At 39.9% G+C, this 22,456-nt stretch overlaps 1 protein-coding gene across 2 annotated transcripts in view; it reads right to left on the reverse strand.

Annotated features, from left to right (window-relative positions):
- The window catches only part of LOC135550250 (calcium/calmodulin-dependent protein kinase type II subunit alpha), a 67,628-nt gene that overhangs the window by 43,664 nt on the left and 1,508 nt on the right, over positions 1-22,456 (reverse strand). For both annotated transcript variants that reach the window (XM_064980872.1, XM_064980873.1), the window contains exon 2: positions 18,534-18,628. In XM_064980872.1, the coding sequence (XP_064836944.1) occupies positions 18,534-18,628 (95 nt within the window). The remainder of the gene's footprint in view (positions 1-18,533; positions 18,629-22,456) is intronic.

A 22,456-nucleotide genomic window follows, 5' to 3' on the forward strand; every position in this document is an offset into this window, starting at 1 on the left:
TGGGCTGACGGTGAAGTAGACAAACTTGGAATTCATATCACAAAAGGTATAAATGAGCTCTCCACAATTTCAATAGAAATAAGACAAGATCCTGCAACCATGGTAAATACCTGTCTATTTATGGAAAAATTGCCCTGATTATCTCCTTAGTCATAACTTAGTTTACTCACTTACTTATGGTGCTGCCTACTCCTGACGATTTGTTTTTCAAATAATATGAGCAAAGAATATTTAGCTTTACCTGGGATGCTAAACCAGACAAAATTAAGTGTGCCTATCTATATAATGATTTGGGTGTGTTGAGATCATTAAATATAAAAACGCTAAACTTCTCTAAAAGCTTCACTTATTCAAAAGTTTTACTTTTTACTTTTAAGAAACGCTCATCCATTGTTTAAAAACGGCCTTTTTGCCTTTGTGCAGATTGCCATGTCTCATTTTCGATTAAAAGAAAAATGATACTTTAGTCAAAGTTTCTCTCTTTTTCAAACAAGCTTTGCAGAGCTGGCTACTATTTCGAATTTTACCCCCCTGAAAAGAGAACAAATATTATGGCTGAACTCAAATGTGCTGGTTGATAAAATACCTGTACTTATGGGAATGTTTGAAAATTGTATTTTGTTTTTAAATTATATTGTACATTGGAACAGTAGAGTTATGTCTTTCATGGAGTTATCAGAATTGTATGGGAAGGTCTGCTCAATCCAAGAGTAGAACCAATTGATTACAGCATAATCACCAAAATGGAGGAGGCAGGAAGAAGCGGGAAGAGGCAGGGAACTGGTCTGTCCGCCCAATATAAAGGATCAAAACTGGTGGAGGAATAAAAATTGCATAAATAGGAAAGTATACCAGTTTAATTTGAGGACCAGGATGTTGACAGCTGTGCATTAGCTGTAGAAATGTAAAAATGTGAAGAGGGTGGCCAGCAGAGATAGGTGGGAGGTGCTGAGGGAAGCTGAGGGTTGGGATGTGGAATTGGAGACAAGTGGGAGTGGAGTTGCTGGGCGGGGGATAGAAAGACGGTCAAAGATAAAAGTATTTTTTTTTTTTATTAAGTCAAAATAAAACATAACAACATGTAAGTTTGAATGACACTAAGGGGCAGTGTTTTTACACAGTTTCTCATTCAAATTCACAACATGTCATTCATTCACAACATGGCACACACACACACAGGTAAATAGTGCCGTGTATTGCACTCAAACATTTTCAGTTGTCCTTGATGTCTTTATTGATTTTTGCATTGTTGTTTTCTGTTTTCCTTTGTCTTTCTCTTTTATTCTCTTTTGCTCATTTTGTTGGTTGTTGGTGCACAGGGGGTCTTGGGGGTGGGGAATGGATTTTTGTATTTTTTATTATTATTATTAATTTGTCTTATTCTGAGGCTGTGGGGGGGGGGTCTCGGATGGTTGAGGGGCAGCTCTTGAGGAAATGTGTGTGTGTGTGTGGGGGGGGGGGGGCATCTTGGAAGGCTGGCAGTTGGGAGCTTGGGGCTGATGGATCACTGGTTTAGGTCCCCGTTTTTTGACCTTGTGAGGGATCTGTCGATGTGCCATTGAGCAGGGCGTTGACCCTGGTTGCTTCTGTGTGTCACTCTGGATGAGAGTCTGTCAGATGACTAATGTGATGTAGTTGTTGAGCGGCTTCACTGCAAGTACATTGTACGTTTTAAACATTCAATAAGAAATACACATTTCAAATGACAATAAAAACTTACACACAACTCTGACACACACACTTACCCCACCAGACATTTTCACAGTATCCAGATGGTAAGACATAGAGCCATGATTGCATGGAACTCCCATCTCAGATTGCTCAAGTGAACAGCAAACCTGGTTGCAAAAAACAGATGAAGCAACACCTCTAGGCAAAGCAAATGTGTCTAGTTCTGTACTTGAGCTGTTCTTGTCAATGAATGTTCTGTTCTCTCATGTTTCACGTTTTGTGTTGACCCCCAGGAAGAGTAGCTGCTGCTTTGACAACAGCTAATGGAATCCTAATAAAGTACTAAATACTGAATAATACTGTTATAATACCCTTATATTATTATAATACCCTTTTCCCTTAAGAGATGTTTGAAAAGAAGGCCTGAAATGTCCGCATTTTTTTCAAGTTGGCGTTTTAGCGGTTTAAGTTAATAGACGAATAACAAAGGGAGTTTCAAACCTCTCCATAAATAACATCTGTTTCAGGACACATATCCCTCCCGTTAGGTTAGGTTCCTTCAATGAGGTCCCTCACTTAGACCACATCCGCACAGTCCTAGAAAAGTTCTTGCTTGAGAAATAGCTTTTTGCTAAGAAGCAATTTTTGTTTATTTTTGACCATTTTAATTGAAAGTGATCACAGTAAGGTACTTAATTGTCACCCAGAAATGATTTGAAATGTAGATTTAAAAAATCCCAGCTACAATGGACCATTAATACCAGTATTGATGATACAGGAGGAAAAAATACTGTACAGTGCCTTCAAAAAGAATTCACACCCCTTGACTTTTTTCACATTTTGTTGTGTTACAGCCTGAATTTAAAATGGATTACATTGAGATTTTGTGTCACTGGCCCACACACAATACCCCATAATATCCAAGTGGAATTATGTTTACATGTTTACAAATTAATTAAAAATTAAAAACTGAAATGTTTTGAGTCAATAAGTATTCAAGCAGTTTGTTGGCAAGCCTAAAAAGGAGGAGAAATTGTATTTGCTTAACAAGTGGCGTAATAAGATGTATGGACTCTGCCTGTGCGCAATAATAGTGTTTAACGTGATTTTTGATTGACTACCTCCTCTCTTCACCCCACCCATACAATTATCTGTAAGGTCCTTCAGTCAAGCAGTGAATTTCAAACAGATTCAACCACAAAGACCAGGGAGGTTTTCCAATGCCTCGCAAATGAAGGGCACCAATTGGTAGATGGGTAAAAAAAAGAATCTAAAGCAGACATTGAATATCCCTTCGAGCACGGTGAAGTTATTAATAAACGTTGAGTGGTGAATCAATACATCAGCTCGGGGATTTCGCCATGATGCCAATGGTGACTTTAAAAAAGTTAAAGAGTTTAATGGCTGTGACAGCAGAAAACTGAGGATGGATCAACAACATTGTAGTTAGTCCACAATACTAACCTAAATGTGAAAAGAAGAAAGCCTGTACAGAATAAAAAATATTCCAAAACATGCTTGCTATTTGCAGCATGGCACTCAAGTAAAACTGCAAACAATTTGGCAAAGAAATTACATTTATGTCCTGAATACAAAGCATTAAGTTTGAGGCATATCCAACACAACACTCTTCATATTTGCAAGCATGGTGATGACTGTATTGTATCATTTCACCTTTATTTAGCTAGGCAAGTCAGATAACAACAAATTCTTATTCACAATGACAGACTACACCGGCCAAACCCGGACAACACTGGGCCAATTGTGCACCACCCTATGGGACTCGAAATCACAGATGGTTGTGATATAGTCTGGATTTGAACCAGGGTGTCTGTAGTGACACCTCAAGCGCTGAGAGGCAGTGCCTTAGACAGCAGCACCACTCAGGAGCCCTGGGTATGGGAAAGTTTTTCATTGGCGAGGACTGGGGAGTTTTTTAGGATAAAAACAAACGGACTATAGCTAAGCACAGGCAAAACCTGGTTCAGTCAGCTTTCCAACAGACACTGGGAGACAAATTCACCTTTCAGCAGGGCAATAACCTAAAGCCAAATATACACTGAATTTGCTTACCAAGACGACGTTGAATGCTCCTGAATGGCCTAGTTACAGTTTGACTTAAATCGGCTTCAAAATTTATGACAAGGCTTAAAAATGGCTGTCTAGCAATGATAGACAACCAACTTAACAGAGCTTGAATAATTGTTTTTAAATAATAATGTACAATCCAGGTGTGCAAAGCTCTTAGAGACAAACCCAGAAAGAATCACAGGTGTAATCACTGTCATATGTGATTCTAACATGTATTGAATACTTTCTGAAGGCACTGTAGATGCTGACGGTTAACAGTGCTGGTAATGTATAATGATGGTGTGGGTGGGAGGGTGTGGGTGGGTGGGTGGGTGGGAGGGGGTGGTGGTGGCACGGTGCAAAGGAGGAGGTTCGGGAAAAGAGAGAGTTCACGTCGCCACGAGCCACTTTGCCCACTAATGAAAGTGAGGGGGAGGGAAGCCAGTGAAATAACAGTGACGCTTTGCCAAATTAACGCTACCTTCCTGTGTGAGTGCGGAGGGCTTTCTGCGGTATTAATGAGCAATCCAAATTGACAAATGAGGAAGAGGAGACCCCCTATTCCCTCCTTATTTCTACCCCTCTATTTAATAATACAGCCCTTCACAATCTGTAGAGCTCAATCGGGGACGGAGAAGGCCTGTATCAGCCCTAAAGTCGTACAAAGGCATTGTCCTCTTCATCAAGTTCATGATCGCATCGGAGATTGGATAAACCAAGCCTCCTCCATCATCCAGGCTTTTCTTGTGTGAGCGGAAGCTTCACAAAACCCCAAGTGCTGTGGAGCAACTACATTTATATCATTATAAATGAGTAATGGTTTCAGGGATTCCACCATTAGAGAGATAAGATATGAAACAAATATCCCCTCATTCTTTACTTCTATAATATTTGCTGCCGTACCAGCGTTTTATTAAGTGTATGACAATCTCCCCTCCGTACAGCCCTCCCGTACTGTACTGTATCCACTGTAATGTAAAAGCAAAGATATGTTCTAGACTTTGAAAATGGTGTTGCTAAGCAACGCTACAGAATATACCAGAAATAGAAATATAAGATATATGAGTTTGAAAAAACTACAGAGGGAAAAGTCACAGCAAACTTAGTTATTATGACCCTGTATAAATCCGCCAACAGGGAGGATTTCAAATAAAAACTTCAACAACACTGAGCACAGGTCAATGGCACTATACAAGGAGAGTGTGAGACTACAATGAACCTTACGAAACAGTTTCCCAATCACGTATTACCCAACAACAGTCAAACAGCAAATGACATAAGCCGCAGAAAAGGATATGTCCAACACACCATACCAGTGGAACTTTGTACAGTATCATTGGTGTCCACTGTTCAGTCAATGGATTTACAACTTCACATATGTACAGTATTGATTAGCACATCGACGCAGCCAATGGGTGGTCTCCTTTTGCACTCTTGCTGCATGGACTTTAATCTGTAAGGTTCTTATCTAGGCAAACATAGACCTGACCCTGGACGAAGACCTGCACAGTTTGCCTCCATGTAGATGCACAATAAATACACTTTTGGATTTTGTGATGCCTTGAGTTGATTTGACCATAACTAATACACCTTTTGGTTGTGATGCCTTTAAAAAAAATCTAAAGTCAGAAATAAAGCTCACTCACAGCTGTTTTGGGGTAAATGTTCCAACCAACTCCCGATGGCCTAGCAGTATATTATCAGAATGCTAATGGGCCTTCTGTGCTACTCAGCCAAGTGTCTTTCCCTGCTCCATGCAATCCATTCTGTTCACCCTTACACCTGAGCCTTCTTACACCTGAGCCTTACACCTGAGCCTTACACCTGAGCTTTACACCTGAACCTTAGGGTCCCCAACCCAAAGTCAGTCTCTACATAGCAAGTAGAGAGGCAGGCTTTGTGTAAAAAAAGTAAATAGTACATGTAAAATCCTCACTAATCATTTTTGAGCAAAGCATCTGCATGTATATTATCCCAAGAATAAATGTCTGCCATGTCTACCATGGCCAATTACAGAGGCACACCAACTCATTAGACAGTAACTTAATTATGTGCATCATATTATTGTGACCTGTGATTTAACGCATGAGGTCATATTAATACCATACTATATACAGGTTCAGTTAATACCATTCTATATACAGGGTCAGTTAATACCATACCATATACAGTGTCAGTTAATACCATACTATATACAGGGTCAGTTAATACCATACCATATACAGGGTCAGTTAGTACCATACTATATACAGGGTCAGTTAATACCATACTATATACAGGGTCAGTTAATACCATACTATATACAGGGTCAGTTAATACCATACTATATACAGGGTCAGTTAATACCATACTATATACAGGGTCAGTTAATACCATTCTATACACAGGGTCAGTTAATACCATACCATATACAGGGTCAGTTAATACCATACTATATACAGGGTCAGTTAATACCATACTATATACAGGGTCAGTTAATACCATACTATATACAGGGTCAGTTAATACCATACTATATACAGGGTCAGTTAATACCATACTATATACAGCGTCAGTTAATACCATACTATATACAGGGTCAGTTAATACCATACTATATACAGGGTTAGTTCAATACCACACTATATACAGGGTCAGTTTAATACTATATACAGGGTCAGTTAGTACCATACTATATACAGGGTCAGTTAATACCATACTATATACAGGGTCAGTTAATACCACACTATATACAGGGTCAGGTTAATACCATACTATATACAGGGTCAGGTTAATACCATACTATATACAGGGTCAGTTAATACCATACTATATACAGGTCAGTTAGTACCATACTATATACAGGGTCAGGTTAATACCATACTATATACAGGGTCAGTTAATACCATACTATATACAGGGTCAGTTAGTACCATACTATATACAGGGTCAGTTAGTACCATACTATATACAGGGTCAGTTAATACCATACTATATACAGGGTCAGTTAGTACCATACTATATACAGGGTCAGTTAATACCACACTAATATACAGGGTCAGGTTAATACCATACTATATACAGGGTCAGTTAATACCATACTATATACAGGGTCAGTTAGTACCATACTATATACAGGGTCAGTTAGTACCATACTATATACAGGGTCGGTTAAAGGAGTGGTTGACTTTTTTTTTAAACCAAATCTCTATTTTTGATGTAAAAGGGACGTTATAGAAGGGCCCAGAAGCTATTTTGGTTTTGAGAAACTTACCGCACCAGCAGTAGACTTCTTCATTGCTTGTTCTGCAGTATGGGGGCCATGGCTAAACATAATAATAATAATAATATAATAATAATAATGAACAAAGTCTCCAAAAAGTCTCAAATACAGCATTTTTAGAAACAGCAAATGTTGTACCTTTCAGACTTTACAGTACCGCCAACTTTTTTTCTGCCTTTTCTTTATATCTGAAAGGTATTGCCGGTATAAAAGCCGAAACTTTTACTTCTGCCAAAAAACCTAGTAATCATTTCAGTAAGGTTTTGCCTACAGCTTAGTATGAAACCATAATGCTGAGGAGGCATTGGCACACACTGTGCTGCTAAATTGTTTAATCGAAAACTAGATGTTTTTGGATTAGTTATAGTGAAACATGTCAATTCTGGTCTTCATTTTGACAGCTCGTTGCAAAAGTGATATATTTTGGTCTTTTAGTAGTAAATCTATCTATTTTTTTCTAGCTCTTTTTTTGTTGCATTTCTGAATGTGTTATTCAATGTGTTTATCTGGTCTATAGTAGTAAAGGCCAAATTCAATATTTTAGCTAATATATATTATATATACTTTTTTTTGATACCTAAAGGGGTCCTACAATTCAAATGTAAATATCTAAAGGACCCATAGTATAACCATATTAAAACAATTCCATATGTTAGTTCCTTTTAGTATGATATGTTATGTTTCATATGGTATGTATTCATTTGTGGATGTCCATCACCCATTTCGTATGATACGTTACGAATTACAATTTTGCATTATATGTTGCGAACTTTCAAAGCATACAATATGTTACGAATTTGCAAATCGTTCGATACGTTATGAATTCTAGCTAGGTGGCTATGTGGCTAACATGCTAAGTAGTTGCAAGGTAGCTAAAAAGTAGTTGTAAAGTTGCTGATCAGCTAAAATTCTAACCAACCACATCCCACAGTCTTATGTTACCATGCCAAACCTAACATTTCCTAATTTGAGTGTCAAGGATTTACATTTACTCTGTGACTTCTAGTCTATGAGACTAGGCTGGAATTACTGTGGGAATAAATATCATGGAACAGGGAAAATACTGGAATAAAATAGGCTAATCCAATTGAAAGTATGTCTCAAATTGTTACTTAATAAAACTCCCAAAGTCATCCAATCATTGTAAAACATTTGAAGCAATAGCCTACCTGCGTGTGGTCAACGAGATGATAATCACATCAGCACCGATATGATATGATTGAAATAGCCTACCTGCGTGTAAGCAACGAGATGATAATCACATCAGCACCGATGTGATATGATTGGAATAGCCTACCTGCGTGTGGTCAACGAGATGATAATCACATCAGCACCGATGTGATATGATTGGAATAGCCTACCTGCGTGTGGTCAACGAGATGATAATCACATCAGCACCGATGTTATATGATTGGAATAGCCTACCTGTGTGTGGTCAACGAGATGATAATCACATCAGCACCGATGTGATATGATTGGAATAGCCTACCTGCGTGTAAGCAACGAGATGATAATCACATCAGCACCGATGTGATATGATTGGAATAGCCTACCTGCGTGTGGTCAACGAGATGATAATCACATCAGCACCGATGTTATATGATTGGAATAGCCTACCTGCGTGTGAGCAACGAGATGATAATCACATCAGCACCGATGTGATATGATTGGAATAGCCTACCTGCGTGTGGTCAACGAAATGATAATCACATCAGCACCGATGTGATATGATTGGAATAGCCTACCTGCGTGTGGTCAACGAGATGATAATCACATCAGCACCGATGTGATATGATTGGAATAGCCTACCTGCGTGTGGTCAACGAGATGATAATCACATCAGCACCGATGTGATATGATTGGATAATCACATCAGCACCGATGTGCCTAGCCTACCTGCGTGTGGTCAACGAGATGATAATCACATCAGCACCGATGTGATATGATTGGAATAGCCTACCTGCGTGTGGTCAACGAAATGATAATCACATCAGCACCGATGTGATATGACTGGAATAGCCTCATCCTGCTGCTTTGAGATAAGCCTGGGGACTTGTCTTGATAAATCAATCAATGTCAGATTTTTGTTTTCACTAAATCTCTATTTGAATACTGGTTATAGGCTACAAATAGGCTGGGGAAATGTTAGCTAGGTTGAGGTGAGTGCTGCTCATGAGCATCTTGTCTAGTTGTCTTATTTATTTCAACATTTTGCCATATTATGTAGTTTAACAAATTGATTATTTCACTCCTAGTCGCTTAGTAGCCAAGTCCTACTCCCGACCAAAAAACTTGTGACTTAATGTGATTTTGTTTCACTGAATCTCCGTCTCTATAGGCTATTTGTATCATCGGTTTCTGTCTGGGCAAATAAGTGGAGGTGATATAGCTCATCTATTCGTTTGCTCATCTATCACTCATCAGAAACATGGAGTAATGTAGCATGGAGTAATGTAGCCTAAATCAAGAATATTATTAGTATTTTACTACTTTATATTCCATTATATTCTTACTATAAAATATATGTCTGTTGAAAGTGACTGGGTAGGTGTGTCTTGTCTGGTTAACGAACAAAATAATGAACTATTGATTTCATTTGGATGGCAACCATGGCTGCACAGACCCGTAACATAGGCCTAATTATACTCAAAATATGCTATTCTATTCTTTTGACAATACAGTTGATTAGTCTTCTGTTTCTTAGGACCTGTCTAAACGAATGAATAATGGATTTATTTTTGATGGTGCATACTCTCAATGGATTTATTACAATAGACGCCCACCAGCATCTGCACACCACTACCACCACTTTTCCCCGGCAATGCTGCATGTACACGGGAGGCATAAAAAGAGCATGCAGGCAAGAATGTGGTAAAAAAAACAACAGTAATAGAGTCAAACATGGTAGGTAGAGAGTCAGTAGGTAGAGAGTCAGCATGTGCTCAGTCTGACACCCTCTCCTTCCCCTCCGTACCCTTCCTACTGCCTGTACCTCCCCTTCCTCCCTACTCTCTCTTCACTCCCTCCCTCCCCTCGCTCCTCTCTCTTCCCTCTGTTCCCTCCCTCCTTCCACGCTTTATCCCTCCTTCCCTCCTCTCTTCCCTCCGCTTCCTCCCTCTCAGGTGAATCAGCAGGCCCACGTCAGGTCCTCTGAGGGCCCTTCAATCAGGCTGCACCCAGCAGTCCATTATGGCACTCGTTGTTGTTTAAATGATGTGTCACCGTGCGCCCTTCACATGAGAGCCCAGTAGGAGGACATGGTCAGAACATCGAGCCAATATCAGACTCTTCTGGTGGTCAATGTTCGTGTCACAATGCTGTGGTTCTTGTGATGAGATATTTAGTGTAGTTGTCATACAATAGAATGGTTTTGAAATGTTGATACTTCAGTACAACACACAACACTACCTATTTAAACTCACCAAATGGCATTGTAAATATCAAGCAAGTGGTGCTTATCTGGAAGAGCAGTAGCTCAGATACACTCTGACTCTGGAAATATGAGTCAGGATACAATATACATTCCTCCTAGCAATACAAGTAAATTTCACCCATGTTAAGCAAATATGTTGGTATTGATGTTGTCTTCCACTGAGCCATCAGTTGGCTCAGGAGCCTTTCCTTCAGCAGTTCAGTTGGTTGTTATATGGGTTGCATCACAACCAACTGAAGAAAACCCTTGGATGATTCTCAAAGGCAGGAATGGTTAACTCATTAATATTAATGCATCAGAGCGTTTGATTCATCACAGTCTTTCTCAGTAAAGTCTCCCACGCAAGACACAAAGTGACTTGGTATTACAAAGAACGTGCACATTGCACAAACTCCCACCACGGGGAAGGTATAGAGTTGTGTATCTCTCTCACCTTAGTGACTAATGCTGTTCAGTAACACTTCAACAAATGTGAAGTAAAAGACCTGGAAAGCCAAGTGTAAAGTCCATGCTTCATTATGACACTGAACAAAGTTTGCATCATGGCAACGTGAAATGCACAATCTTGAACAGACAGTGACCCTTAAAATCCCCTAATAGGACTGAGTGTGTTGGGCTTTAGTGGGAAAGGAATGGATAAAAGAAGAATCTATTGTGCGGAGGAGGGATGGGAGACCGGGTGAAATGGGAGTTGTGTTCCAGGGATAAAGGAGAGGAGAGGAGGATGATACAGCACAGCAGCCTGGACTGGTAGATGTAACATAGTACACATAAATCCAGAACACTCCAATTAGTAGTATATGTTACGTTTCGTTTACGGTACCATTTAAAAGGGTTTTTCTTTATTTTTACTATTTTCTACATAGAATAATAGTAGAATAATAGTGAATACATCAAAACTATGAAATAACACATATGGAATAATGTAGTAACCAAATAAGTGTTCAACAAATCCAAATATATTTTATATTTGAGATTCTTCAAAGTAGCCACCGTTTGCCTTCATGACAGCTTTGCACACTCTTGGCATTCTCTCAACCAGCTTAATGAGGTAGTACCTGGAATGCATTTCAATTTACGGGTGTGCCTTGTTAAAAGTTAACATGTGGAATTTATTTCCTTCTTAAATAGGAGTCCCGTCAACGGGGCAGTTGTAAATCATGCAGCGTTGTGTGTCACGATCTCAGATTTTAGAGAAACAACCAATGTTGGTACATATAAGTGTCTTATATCGGCTGAAAGCTAAATTCTTGTTAATATAACTGCACTGTACAATTTACAGTAGCTATTACTGTGAAAAAATGCCATGCTATTGTTTGAGGAGAGGTCCATATAGCATGCACAATTGATTTTGTATTTCCACTCGTTCAATTTGCAAAGAAAAGAATCTGTGAAAATCTAACCCTAAATGTTGTTTCAACCAGTCAAAGCTAGCTAGATAGCCAATGAGCTGGGCTTTACGGGAGTATGCAGAAACCCCATATCTGTTGCAAAATTTGTCTGTTAACCTTGTGCGACAGTAAGCCTTTTCCTTTTGGACAAAAATTGCAAGTATATGGAAAAGCTCAATCAAAGTCCAAGTTTACAGATTTGACGATATTCTTGCAGAAAAATGTAATGTAAATGTGCCCTTCACGATTCGCCCAAATGTACCTGGGTGACTTCACACTAAATGGCATGTATCTTGCTCATACTTCAAGTTATCAGTCTGAAACATTTCACATACATTGCTCTTGTGGACACCATCGGAATTACAACCAGAGTGATGGCTAGATTTGGGACCTTTCTGTTGCATTTCAAAGCTGGTGGTGTATTTTATTCTACCAGATTTATTGTGTTATATTCTCATATTTCTATATTCTCATATATTTCCACCACGAACTTCAAAGTGTTTCCTTTCAAATGGTACCAAGAATATGCATATCCTTGCTTCAGGGCCTGAGCTACAGATTTGGGTCTTTTAGGTGAAAATTGAAAAAAAGGGGGCTATCCCTAAGAAGTTCTTCTTTATGCATTTGAACCTATCAGTTGTGTTGTGACAAGATAGGGGTGGTATACAGAAGATAGCCCTATTTGGTAAAAGACCAAGTCCATATTATGGTAGGAACAGCTCAAATAAGCAGAGAGAAAAGACAGTCCGTCATTACTTTAATTAAGAAATGAAGGTCAGTCAATAAGGAAAATGTCAAGAACTTTGAAAGTTTCTTCAAGGGCAGTTGCAAAAACAATCAAGAACTATGATGAAGCTGGCTTTCATGAAGACCGGCACAAGAAAGGAAGACCCAGAGTTACCTTTGCTGCAGAGGATAAGTTCATTAGAGTCAACTGCACCTCAGAAATTGCAGCCCAAATAAATGCTTCAGAAGAGACTGTGTGAATCAGGCCTTGATGGTCGAATTGCTGCAAAGAAACCACTACTAAAAGGACACTAATAAGAAGAAGAGACTAGCTTGGGCCATGAAACATGAGCAATGGACATTAGACCGGTGGAACTCTTTCTTTGATAAGTCCAAATTTGAGATTTTTGGTTCCAGCCACCTTGTCTTGATCTTCGCATGTGTGGTTCTCACTGTGAAGTGTGGAGGAGGAGGTGTGATGGTGTGGGGGTGCTCTGCGTGTAACACTGTCAGGGATTTATTTAGAATTCAAGGCACACTTAATCAGCATGGCTACCACAGTATTCTGCAGCAATACACCATCCCAAGTGGGTTTCGTTTAGTGGGACCATCATTTGTTTATCAACAGGACAATGACCCAACACACCTCCAGGCTGGGTGTCGGATTTACATTTTACTATGTTACGGGACCAGACTGAGTACAGAGGTGGGACATGGTGAGGTAGAGTAAGGCAGCAATGGAGGCTCCTCAGAGAAGAAAGGGGAGGAACATCCTCCTCAGTGAATTTCATAAAAATGTCAATTGTAAAACTTAAATGGTTATCCTTTTTAGATAAAACTATACTAAATATAATCACGTCACCAAATAATTTATTAAAACACACTATTTTGTAAAGAAGGTCTACATTAGCCTCAACAGCACTCTGTAGGGTAGTACCTTGGTGTAGCTGAAGGACAGCTAGCTTCCGTCCTCCTCTGGGTACATTGACTTAAATAGAAAACCTAGGAGGCTCATGGTTCTCACCCCTTTCCATAGACTTACACAGACTTAGACTTAAACTTCCGGAAGACGTCCTCCAACCTATCAGAGCTCTTGCAGCATGAACTGACATGTTGTCCACCCAATCAAAGGGTCAGCGAATTAATCTAGTACTGAAAGCATAAGCTACAGCTAGCTAGCACTGCAGTGCATAACATGTGGTGAGTAGTTGACTCAAAGAGAGACAAAGACAGTAGTTGAACAGTTTACAACAATTTAATATCTTCCAAAATGAAGGAGAAGCAAGAGAGAAATAGACAGAGAGAGAGAGAGAGAGATTGTAATTTTATTTTCACCCTCAGTTTCACTTAATGTTACTTAGCTAGCAAACACCCTGCTCAAACAGATAGATGCTATGTTAGCTAGCTATCTGTGACTTGCTAACACAACACTGGAACTCTTCCCTGCCAAGGTAAGTTTTTGGATTTACTCATTTATTGCCACTGGGGCCCACCGATGTAACTGCTTACTGACTGTACACTGGAACGTTACTCCATGATTGTAGCGGGTTTACTAACGCGTTAGTTCTATTAGCTATGCTGACTAAGATTTTACGTTCGTTAATATGGTGACAACGATGTAGACTGTATGTAGCGGTTTGGCTTGGAGTGATTTTTTTGCCTGGTCACATACATTGAAGTCCATAAGTGAAGGGAAAAGGTGAGAGTAGGAAGGTGCATAGATGCATGAAGGGATACAACGTGGTTGCTATGAAAATGAACTGTGAGTTCATTCCACTGATTCTGTTGAAAATGTTTCTTAAACGTAAGAAAAACGAGGATAAACATACCTGATTTTGTCTAATATAAACTCTCATTTACAACTGTTGGACTAATGAGCATACCCTATATCAGCTAGATGGAGGCAAGAGTGTGCAAGGCGGTATTGAATGTCACTGTCTGTCCGTATGTCACTGTCTGTCCGTATGTCACTGTCTGTCACCTGGAATTTGTCTCTCAACCTGTGTGCATCTACGTTGTAAACTGTCATTCATAGGCTAGGTTGCAGCAACCTCATGATGGGTATAGGGAAAATTCAAGTATCATGTAGCAGCCTAAATCTATCGCTGTTAGATTGAACTGGATGAACAGAATATCAATGACAGACATCCAACATGCTGTAATAGAAATAAGGCCATGCTCAAGAAAACTAAACGCCACTGTAAGGCAGTGGGCTTCACAGCTGAGGTGAGAGGGAAGCTGTCTTTGTTAGAATCAATCGTTAACCAGGGGATGAGGACCCAATAACACGCTCAAACCAGCAAATTCTGCTTATATTGTAGCTAGCTAATTAAAACTGGATCGGCACTTGCCCCCTGTATGAGAGGAGTGAACCTGGGCCTGTCCGAATGTTTCACAGAGATTTTTTTTTTTTTTACCTTTATTTAACCAGGCAAGTCAGTTAAGAACAAATTCTTATTTTCAATGACAGCCTGGGAACAGTGGGTTAACTGCCTGTTCAGGGGCAGAACGACAGATTTGTACCTTGTCAGCTCGGGGGTTTGAACTCACAACCTTCCGGTTACAAGTCCAATGCTCTAACCACTAGGCTACACTGCCGCCCCGATTGTCAGATTGCACTTGTCATCGTGGCTGTGCTTCCATTCCCTGCCAGTCTGGCACAGCCGAACGACTTCAGATGAGAGTTGCTGCCATACAAAGGAGCCGCTGAGGCTTTCATGCCTCCTCAGGCAACAGTGTCCTGTGTGTTGACACACAGGCAGTGAGTGGGTGTGCGTGGCTGTGATACACAGTCACTTACACAGTCACTTCTCTCTTACTGATGATGACCTTGTCAACTTTGAATTGACTTTATGTTTTGGCCGGGGTCACAAGAGTTCAGGGCTTGCTGCCGTGATCTGTTCAGGATTCCTGACGCTGATTACATATTTTTTCTATTTGTATGGTCATTTTAATTTTAGCTTGGAGTCCCACTGATTCCGAAGTCTCTTTTGCAAGGGAGCTCAGCAGCAAATAGACATCAAAAGTTATAGACATAAATACTTCAATCAAGGTGGAGCATAGGAAAGCTAAAAAAATACAGAAATACATTTATGAAAAACAAGCACATTCCTCTGTTAATCTGACCACGAAGTACCCAAATTAAGATTAACAGTTTACAATACACGGCCATGATGTTTGAATTTAATCTGGCTGTTAGCAATGTAAACAGTGTAGATTTTTACATGTTTTATTTTAAAGTTTAAAAAAATGTAAAAAAGTTCATAGATAATGAATTGTCGTGATGCAAAGTGAAATATATCACATAGAACTGTAGGTACAGTACAGATCTAAGTGAAGAGATAGACGCAAAGTGGAGGAAATTTCCATCGCCTATTTATTGTTCATTACATTCTCAGAAGTAAGAAGTTACCTCAGGCTAGAATATCCTCCATCCGGTTAATACAAGACACCTCTCTCTCTCTCTCTCTCTCTCTCTCTCTCACTCGCTCGCTCTCTCTCTCTGTCTCTCTCTCTCTCTCTCAATAGGTCGACAGAGAGGGGGAGAGGAAATATTTTATGAATAGCTCTACTTGTCTTTTGTCTCTTTCTCTGGTGCACTCCTCCGGTTCAGCGCACTTTCTCCGCCTGTCTGCCCGCCAGCAGCTCTGTGATACAGTGCAGCTACATGGGTTAGTTCAATGAGGAGTCATGCTCCCTGCACTCCACCACTCTGTAACATGCTCGTAAAAAGGAGATTCACCCAAATCTCAAATGTATTTCACACAATACCCCCTTTGAATTGATTGAGCAGCCTAACAGCCAAGGCCCACTATATGGCGCTTGACAACGTAAGTCTACCACCACCTCCATGGATTTCCCTCATTAGTGCTAATGCTATAGCTACTGTAAGTATAAAATACCGGCTCACCAGGTCAAAAGACTATAGGTGGCAGTAAGATTATGCAACTGTATAATTTGCATAAACGAATTCCCGCATACTCCCGGCCATTCCTCTGTGCTATTTGTGTACTCTTTCGCAGTCTCCTTGTAGCAGAGATGTCAACATGTTTCAATCGAGTGGCACCACTCAACTGCTGCTGCCGCTCAGGCTCAACCCCTGAAGGCCAATTCAGCTCAGCCCAACGCAAAATGAATGCAAGTGGATGCATTATGACAGACGTCCACTTTCTGACTGCCTTACAGTGTTTCCCAAGGAGACATGATAGGTCTCGAATGAGTTAGGGTGGATTCCTTTGACTTGAGTGAGTGCGTGTGGCGTGTGTGCCATGCATATGAACATTATCTATAGTTTTAATACAAGATATGTCATTGATTTTTTTGACTGTTTTATGTGATGAGGTACATACGTTGATGAACCGTTTATCAAATAAACATTGTGTAAGAGGTGTGAGTTGCTGATAACTCGCGTACCCGTGGGGCATTCTGTTTCCTCCCACGCTCTTACCAGACAGTAGGGCTGCATCCGAAATGGCATCCTATTTCCTGTATAGGGCCCCATGGGCCCTGGTCAAAAGTAGTGAATAGGATGCCATTTTAGACACAGAAAAGGTTTTTCATCTCAACAGCACCCGGAAATCAGATTATTATTTTTTTAATGAAAAGAAGAATACTTTGGCTGCTGTGTGGTCCCTCAGAATGCCTTGGTTTATGCTAGCCTTTTAATTAACGTTAAAGGCGGAATCCTGGTTTTATGGGAAACAGAACCACTGTCCTCCCTCAGCCGCTTTGTTATTGTTATTGTTTAGTTAGACGAAACGGAGGTGATGAGCGTCAAGCAGTTTGGTCACAAAAAAAGCGCAGGACATATTCTGCTGTTCTATCGCACGTGCAATGATGTCATCGGGAAGAAAACAGTGTTCGTTGTTTGCAGTAACTGTTTTGTTGTTGTAATACCCCAAACAGTCGTGGCAGTTTCATCATTAAGGATTCCAGCTTGAAGGCACCTTGGTGCCACTGACCATTATTAACTATTATGAACCATTATGAACCAGTATTGACTATTATTCACCATTATTAACTATTATTAACTATTACGAAACATTATGAACCATTATCAACTATTATGAACTATTACGAACCATTATGAACCATTATTAACTATTATGAACTATTATTAACTATTATCAACCATTATGAACCACTATGAACCATTATGAACCATTATTAACTATTATTAACTATTATGAACCATTATGAACCATTATTAACTATTATTAACTATTATGAACCATTATGAACTATTATTAAATATTACAAACCATTATGAACCATTATGAACCATTATTAACCATTATTAACTATTATTAACTATTATGAACCATTATGAAGTATTATGAACTATTACGAACCATTATGAACCATTATTAACTATTATTAACTATTATTAACTATTACGAACTATTATGAACTATTATGAACTCACTGCTACTTGTTTGTCTCAACTAGTTTTAAGGTTATTCATTTCAACGGACCAGCAATACTAAGAGTAATGGCCATATCAATTTGATGTCTAGGGAGAAGTATTTTACTCCAAACCCGCTGTCAAGCATAGGATCACAGACGAAACTCATCAAAAACAGTAGTTTACGTCCCATTGGATAATGTTACAACTATCATTCATTGAACAGATGTTCATAAGTAGGGCTGCCTTCTTTAGGACTAGGGGCACGGGGGGGGGCAGAGAGACTGAAATATCAATGTGCCAATCAAACTGTGAAAAACCCACAGTCAGATATCCAGCCAGTTCAAACCATTTTAGAAATGTGAGCCAGCAGCGTTTTCCAGGTCAGTCATTACCCAACAAAGGATTCTGGCAAAACTGAGGATGAAATGAGTTTCAAGTGTCAAGTTTTAATGTCACATGCACAAGTACAATGAAATGCCTTTCTTGCAAACTGAAAACCCAACAATGCAATAATCGCCATAAGGACTGTTAAAACATATTTAGGGGAGTTGGAGTGTGATAAGAAAGACTTACCCCTGGCAGAGAGCTTCTTGGTGTTGATGATCTTAGCAGCATACTCTTGCCCTGAGAGGACCTTGAGGCATCTACGTACCACAGAAAAAGCTCCCCTGGGAAAAAGCAGGAGACAAAAATGCATATTGAACTGCACAGTTATGGTGAATATTAATTTCCTTTTCCAATTCATTTGAACATAATGTTTTTGCACCTAAAATGGCTAATATCTCATTCGTTTCATGGTCAAAGTTAAACTGCCAGCTAAATACAGACCGAGGCTATAGCACTCATTCACAGTCTGACTGGAAAAATACATTCCCTGACAATTGCACTGTGGGCATTCTTTTAGGAAAATCTGACAAATACTGTGGTTGATATTTGAACTGGCATCTTGCCAGTAGGCACGAAAAACTTTTGAGCTGTACAATAGCATGATTGCAACAAAATCAGGCCTTGGCCGATGATCCCAAACAGATCAGGTTGGAGTTTAAGAACACGCCATCCCCATGACTGAGACGCCACCTCCTTTCAAACTGAAGACAGAGACACGAGGTCAGTGCTATCCCAAGCTTCTGTTCCAAACCAAACCTAAACTGCCGACTCTTTTATTCAACCATTGTGGCCTTTTCCTTCTGTGTGCGTAGCTCAAGTGGCCTTAGGGAAACAGCAAGTAGATCAAAGGAGCCCTGTGGATCGGCTGTGTGTGTGTGTGTGTGTGTGGAGGAGGGGGGAGGGGGGGGGGCAGACAAGACAGTTCATTCTGCCCGAACCAGATGAAACAGATAGCATCGTCTCTCTCTCTCTCTCTCTCTCTCAGCCGCACTTCCTCATGGTAATCCTGTGCCTCTGCTCTGGAAGGATTGGTTAATTGAGTTACTGTGTTAGGAATTGCTTGTGAGTCTCGAAACGACACATGAACTTGATTGTGTGCTGCCTACCATAATGGATCCAGATTGAGACAGGGCTTCACCCTGGCCACTGTAACATTGTTTATTTCCTCAGTACTACTGTCAGTACACATCAGGAAAAAGGCCAGGTTAGGTCGGAAACAGAAGGGACACGGCTGTGGATCATTCAGTGCCGTAATCATCGTTGCCACTTCCATTGTTCAGATCTGTTCTGATCCGGAAAATTGCACTCACATTACATTCATGAATGTTAAAATGTCAGCTAATTCATCAGACATCGATGTGTGCGCAGCACAGCCATCACCTGTGAGAGTTTCGTGTTAACAAAAATATATATATGTATACACTACCGTTCAAAAGTTTGATGTCAGTTAGAAATGTCTTTGTTTTCCATGAAAACATACCTTAAATTAGTAGCAAAATGAATAGGAAATGTAGTCAAGACGTTGACATGGTCATAAATAATGTTTTTTTTTATTGAAATAATAATTGTGTCCTTTAAACTTTCGTCAAAGAATCAATTACAGACTTGCAGACCTTTGGCATTCTAGTTGTCAATTTGTTGAGATAATCTGAAGAGATTTCACCCCATGCCTCCTGAAGCACCTCCCACAAGTTGGATTGGCTTGATGGGTACTTCTTACATACCATACGGTCAAGCTGCTCCCACAACAGCTCAATAGAGTTGAGATCCGGTGACTGTGCTGGCCACTCCATTATAGACTCAATACCAGCAGACTGCTTCTTGCCTAAACAGTTATTGCATAGTTTGGAGCTGTGCTTTGGGTCATTGTCCTGTTGTAGGATTTAGCTCCAATTGGCTCCAATTAAGCGCCGTCCACAGGGTATGGCATGGCGTTGCAAAATGGAGTGATAGCCTTCCTTCTTCAAGATCCACTTTATCCTGAACAAATCTCTAACTTCACCACCACCAAAGCACCCTCAGACCATCACACTGCCTCCACCATGCTTGACCAAGCACTCCTCCAGTATCTTTTCATTTTTTCTGCATCTCACAAATGTTCTTCTTTGTGAACCGAACACTTCAAACTTAGATTTGTTTGTCCGTAACACTTTCTTCCAATCTTCCTCTGTCCAGTGTCTGTGTTCTTTTGCCCATATTAATCTTTTCTTTTTATTGGCCAGTCTGAGATGTGGCTTTTTCTTTGCAACTCTGCCTAGAAGGCCAGCAGCCCGGAGTTGCCTCTTCACTGTTGACGTTGAGACTGGTGTTTTGCGGGTACTATTTAATGAAGCTGCCAGTTGAGGACTTGTGAGGCGTCTGTTTCTCAAACTAGACCCTCTAATGTACTTGTCCTCTTGCTCAGTTGTGCACCGGGGCCTCCCACTCCTCTTTCTATTCTGGTTAGAGCCAGTTTGGGCTGTTATGTGAAGGGAGTAGTACACAGCATTGTACAAGATCTTCAGTTCTTTGCAATTTCTCGCATGGAATAGCCTTCATTTCTCAGAACAAGAATGATGAGTTTCAGAAGAAATTTCTGGCCATTTTGAGCCTGTATTTGAACCCACAAATGCTGATGTTCTAGATACTCAACTAGTCTAAAGAAGGCCAGTTTTATTGCTTCTTTAATCAGAACAACAGTTTTCACCTGTGCTAACATAATTGCTAAATGGTTTTCTAATGATCAATTAGCCTTTTAAAATGATAAACTTGGAATTAGCTAACACAACGTTCTATTGGAACACAGGAGTGATGGTTGCTCATAATGGCCCTCTGTACGCCCATGTAGATATTCTATTAAAAATCTGCTGTTTCCAGCTACAATAGTCATTTACAACATTAACAATGTCTACACTGTATTTCTGATCAATTTAATGTTATTTTAATGGGCAGAAAATTTGCTTTTCTTTCAAAAACAATGACGTTTCTAAGTGACCCCAAACTTTTGAACAGTAGTGTATATATAGTACTGTATGTATTATGAAATATGTCCATGTCAAACTATTCGATTGCCACCCCCAAATGAAATTATGTAAGCATCTTTGGCTGCCTGTGTGTGTGTGTGTGTGTGTGTGTGTGTGTGTGTGTGTGTGTGTGTGTGTGTGTGTGCGTGCGTGCGTGCGTGCTAGAGAGAGAGAGAGAGAGAGAGAGAGAGAGAGAGAGAGAGGGAGAGAGAGGGAGAGAGAGAGGGGGGGAGTAGCAGTGTGGGTGGGGACCCTTTCTGTAGATGTGTCACAAACTCAGATGGTTGAGCACATTACAATGCTCTAAACACAAGGGGCACATCAAGCATTTCATATAGCACCATCTAGCATTTCATATAGCGCCATCAAGCATTTCATATAGCACCATCAAGCATTTCATATAGCACCATCAAGCATTTCATATAGCACCATCAATCATTACATATAGCACCATCAATCATTACATATAGCACCATCAAGCATTTCATATAACACCATCAAGCATTTCATATAGCACCATCAAGCATTTCATATAGCACCATCAATCATTACATATAGCACCATCAAGCATTTCATATAGCACCATCAAGCATTTCATATAGCACCATCAAGCATTTCATATAGCACCATCAATCATTACATATAGCACCATCAATCATTTCATATAGCACCATCAAGCATTTCATATAGCACCATCAATCATTTCATATAGCACCATCAATCATTACATATAGCACCATCAATCAATACATACAGCACCATCAAGCATTCATATAGCACCATCAATCAATACATATAGCACCATCAAGCATTCATATAGCACCATCAATCAATACATATAGCACCATCAAGCATTCATATAGCACCATCAATCATTACATATAGCACCATCAAGCATTCATATAGCACCATCAATTATTTCATATAGCACCATCAATCATTACATATAGCACCATCAATCATTACATATAGCACCATCAATCAATACATACAGCACCATCAAGCATTCATATAGCACCATCAATCATTACATATAGCACCATCAATCAATACATACAGCACCATCAAGCATTCATATAGCACCATCAATCAATACATATAGCACCA

Source organism: Oncorhynchus masou, chromosome 12 (genome assembly GCF_036934945.1).
Source record: "Oncorhynchus masou masou isolate Uvic2021 chromosome 12, UVic_Omas_1.1, whole genome shotgun sequence".
NCBI lineage: Eukaryota > Metazoa > Chordata > Actinopteri > Salmoniformes > Salmonidae > Oncorhynchus > Oncorhynchus masou.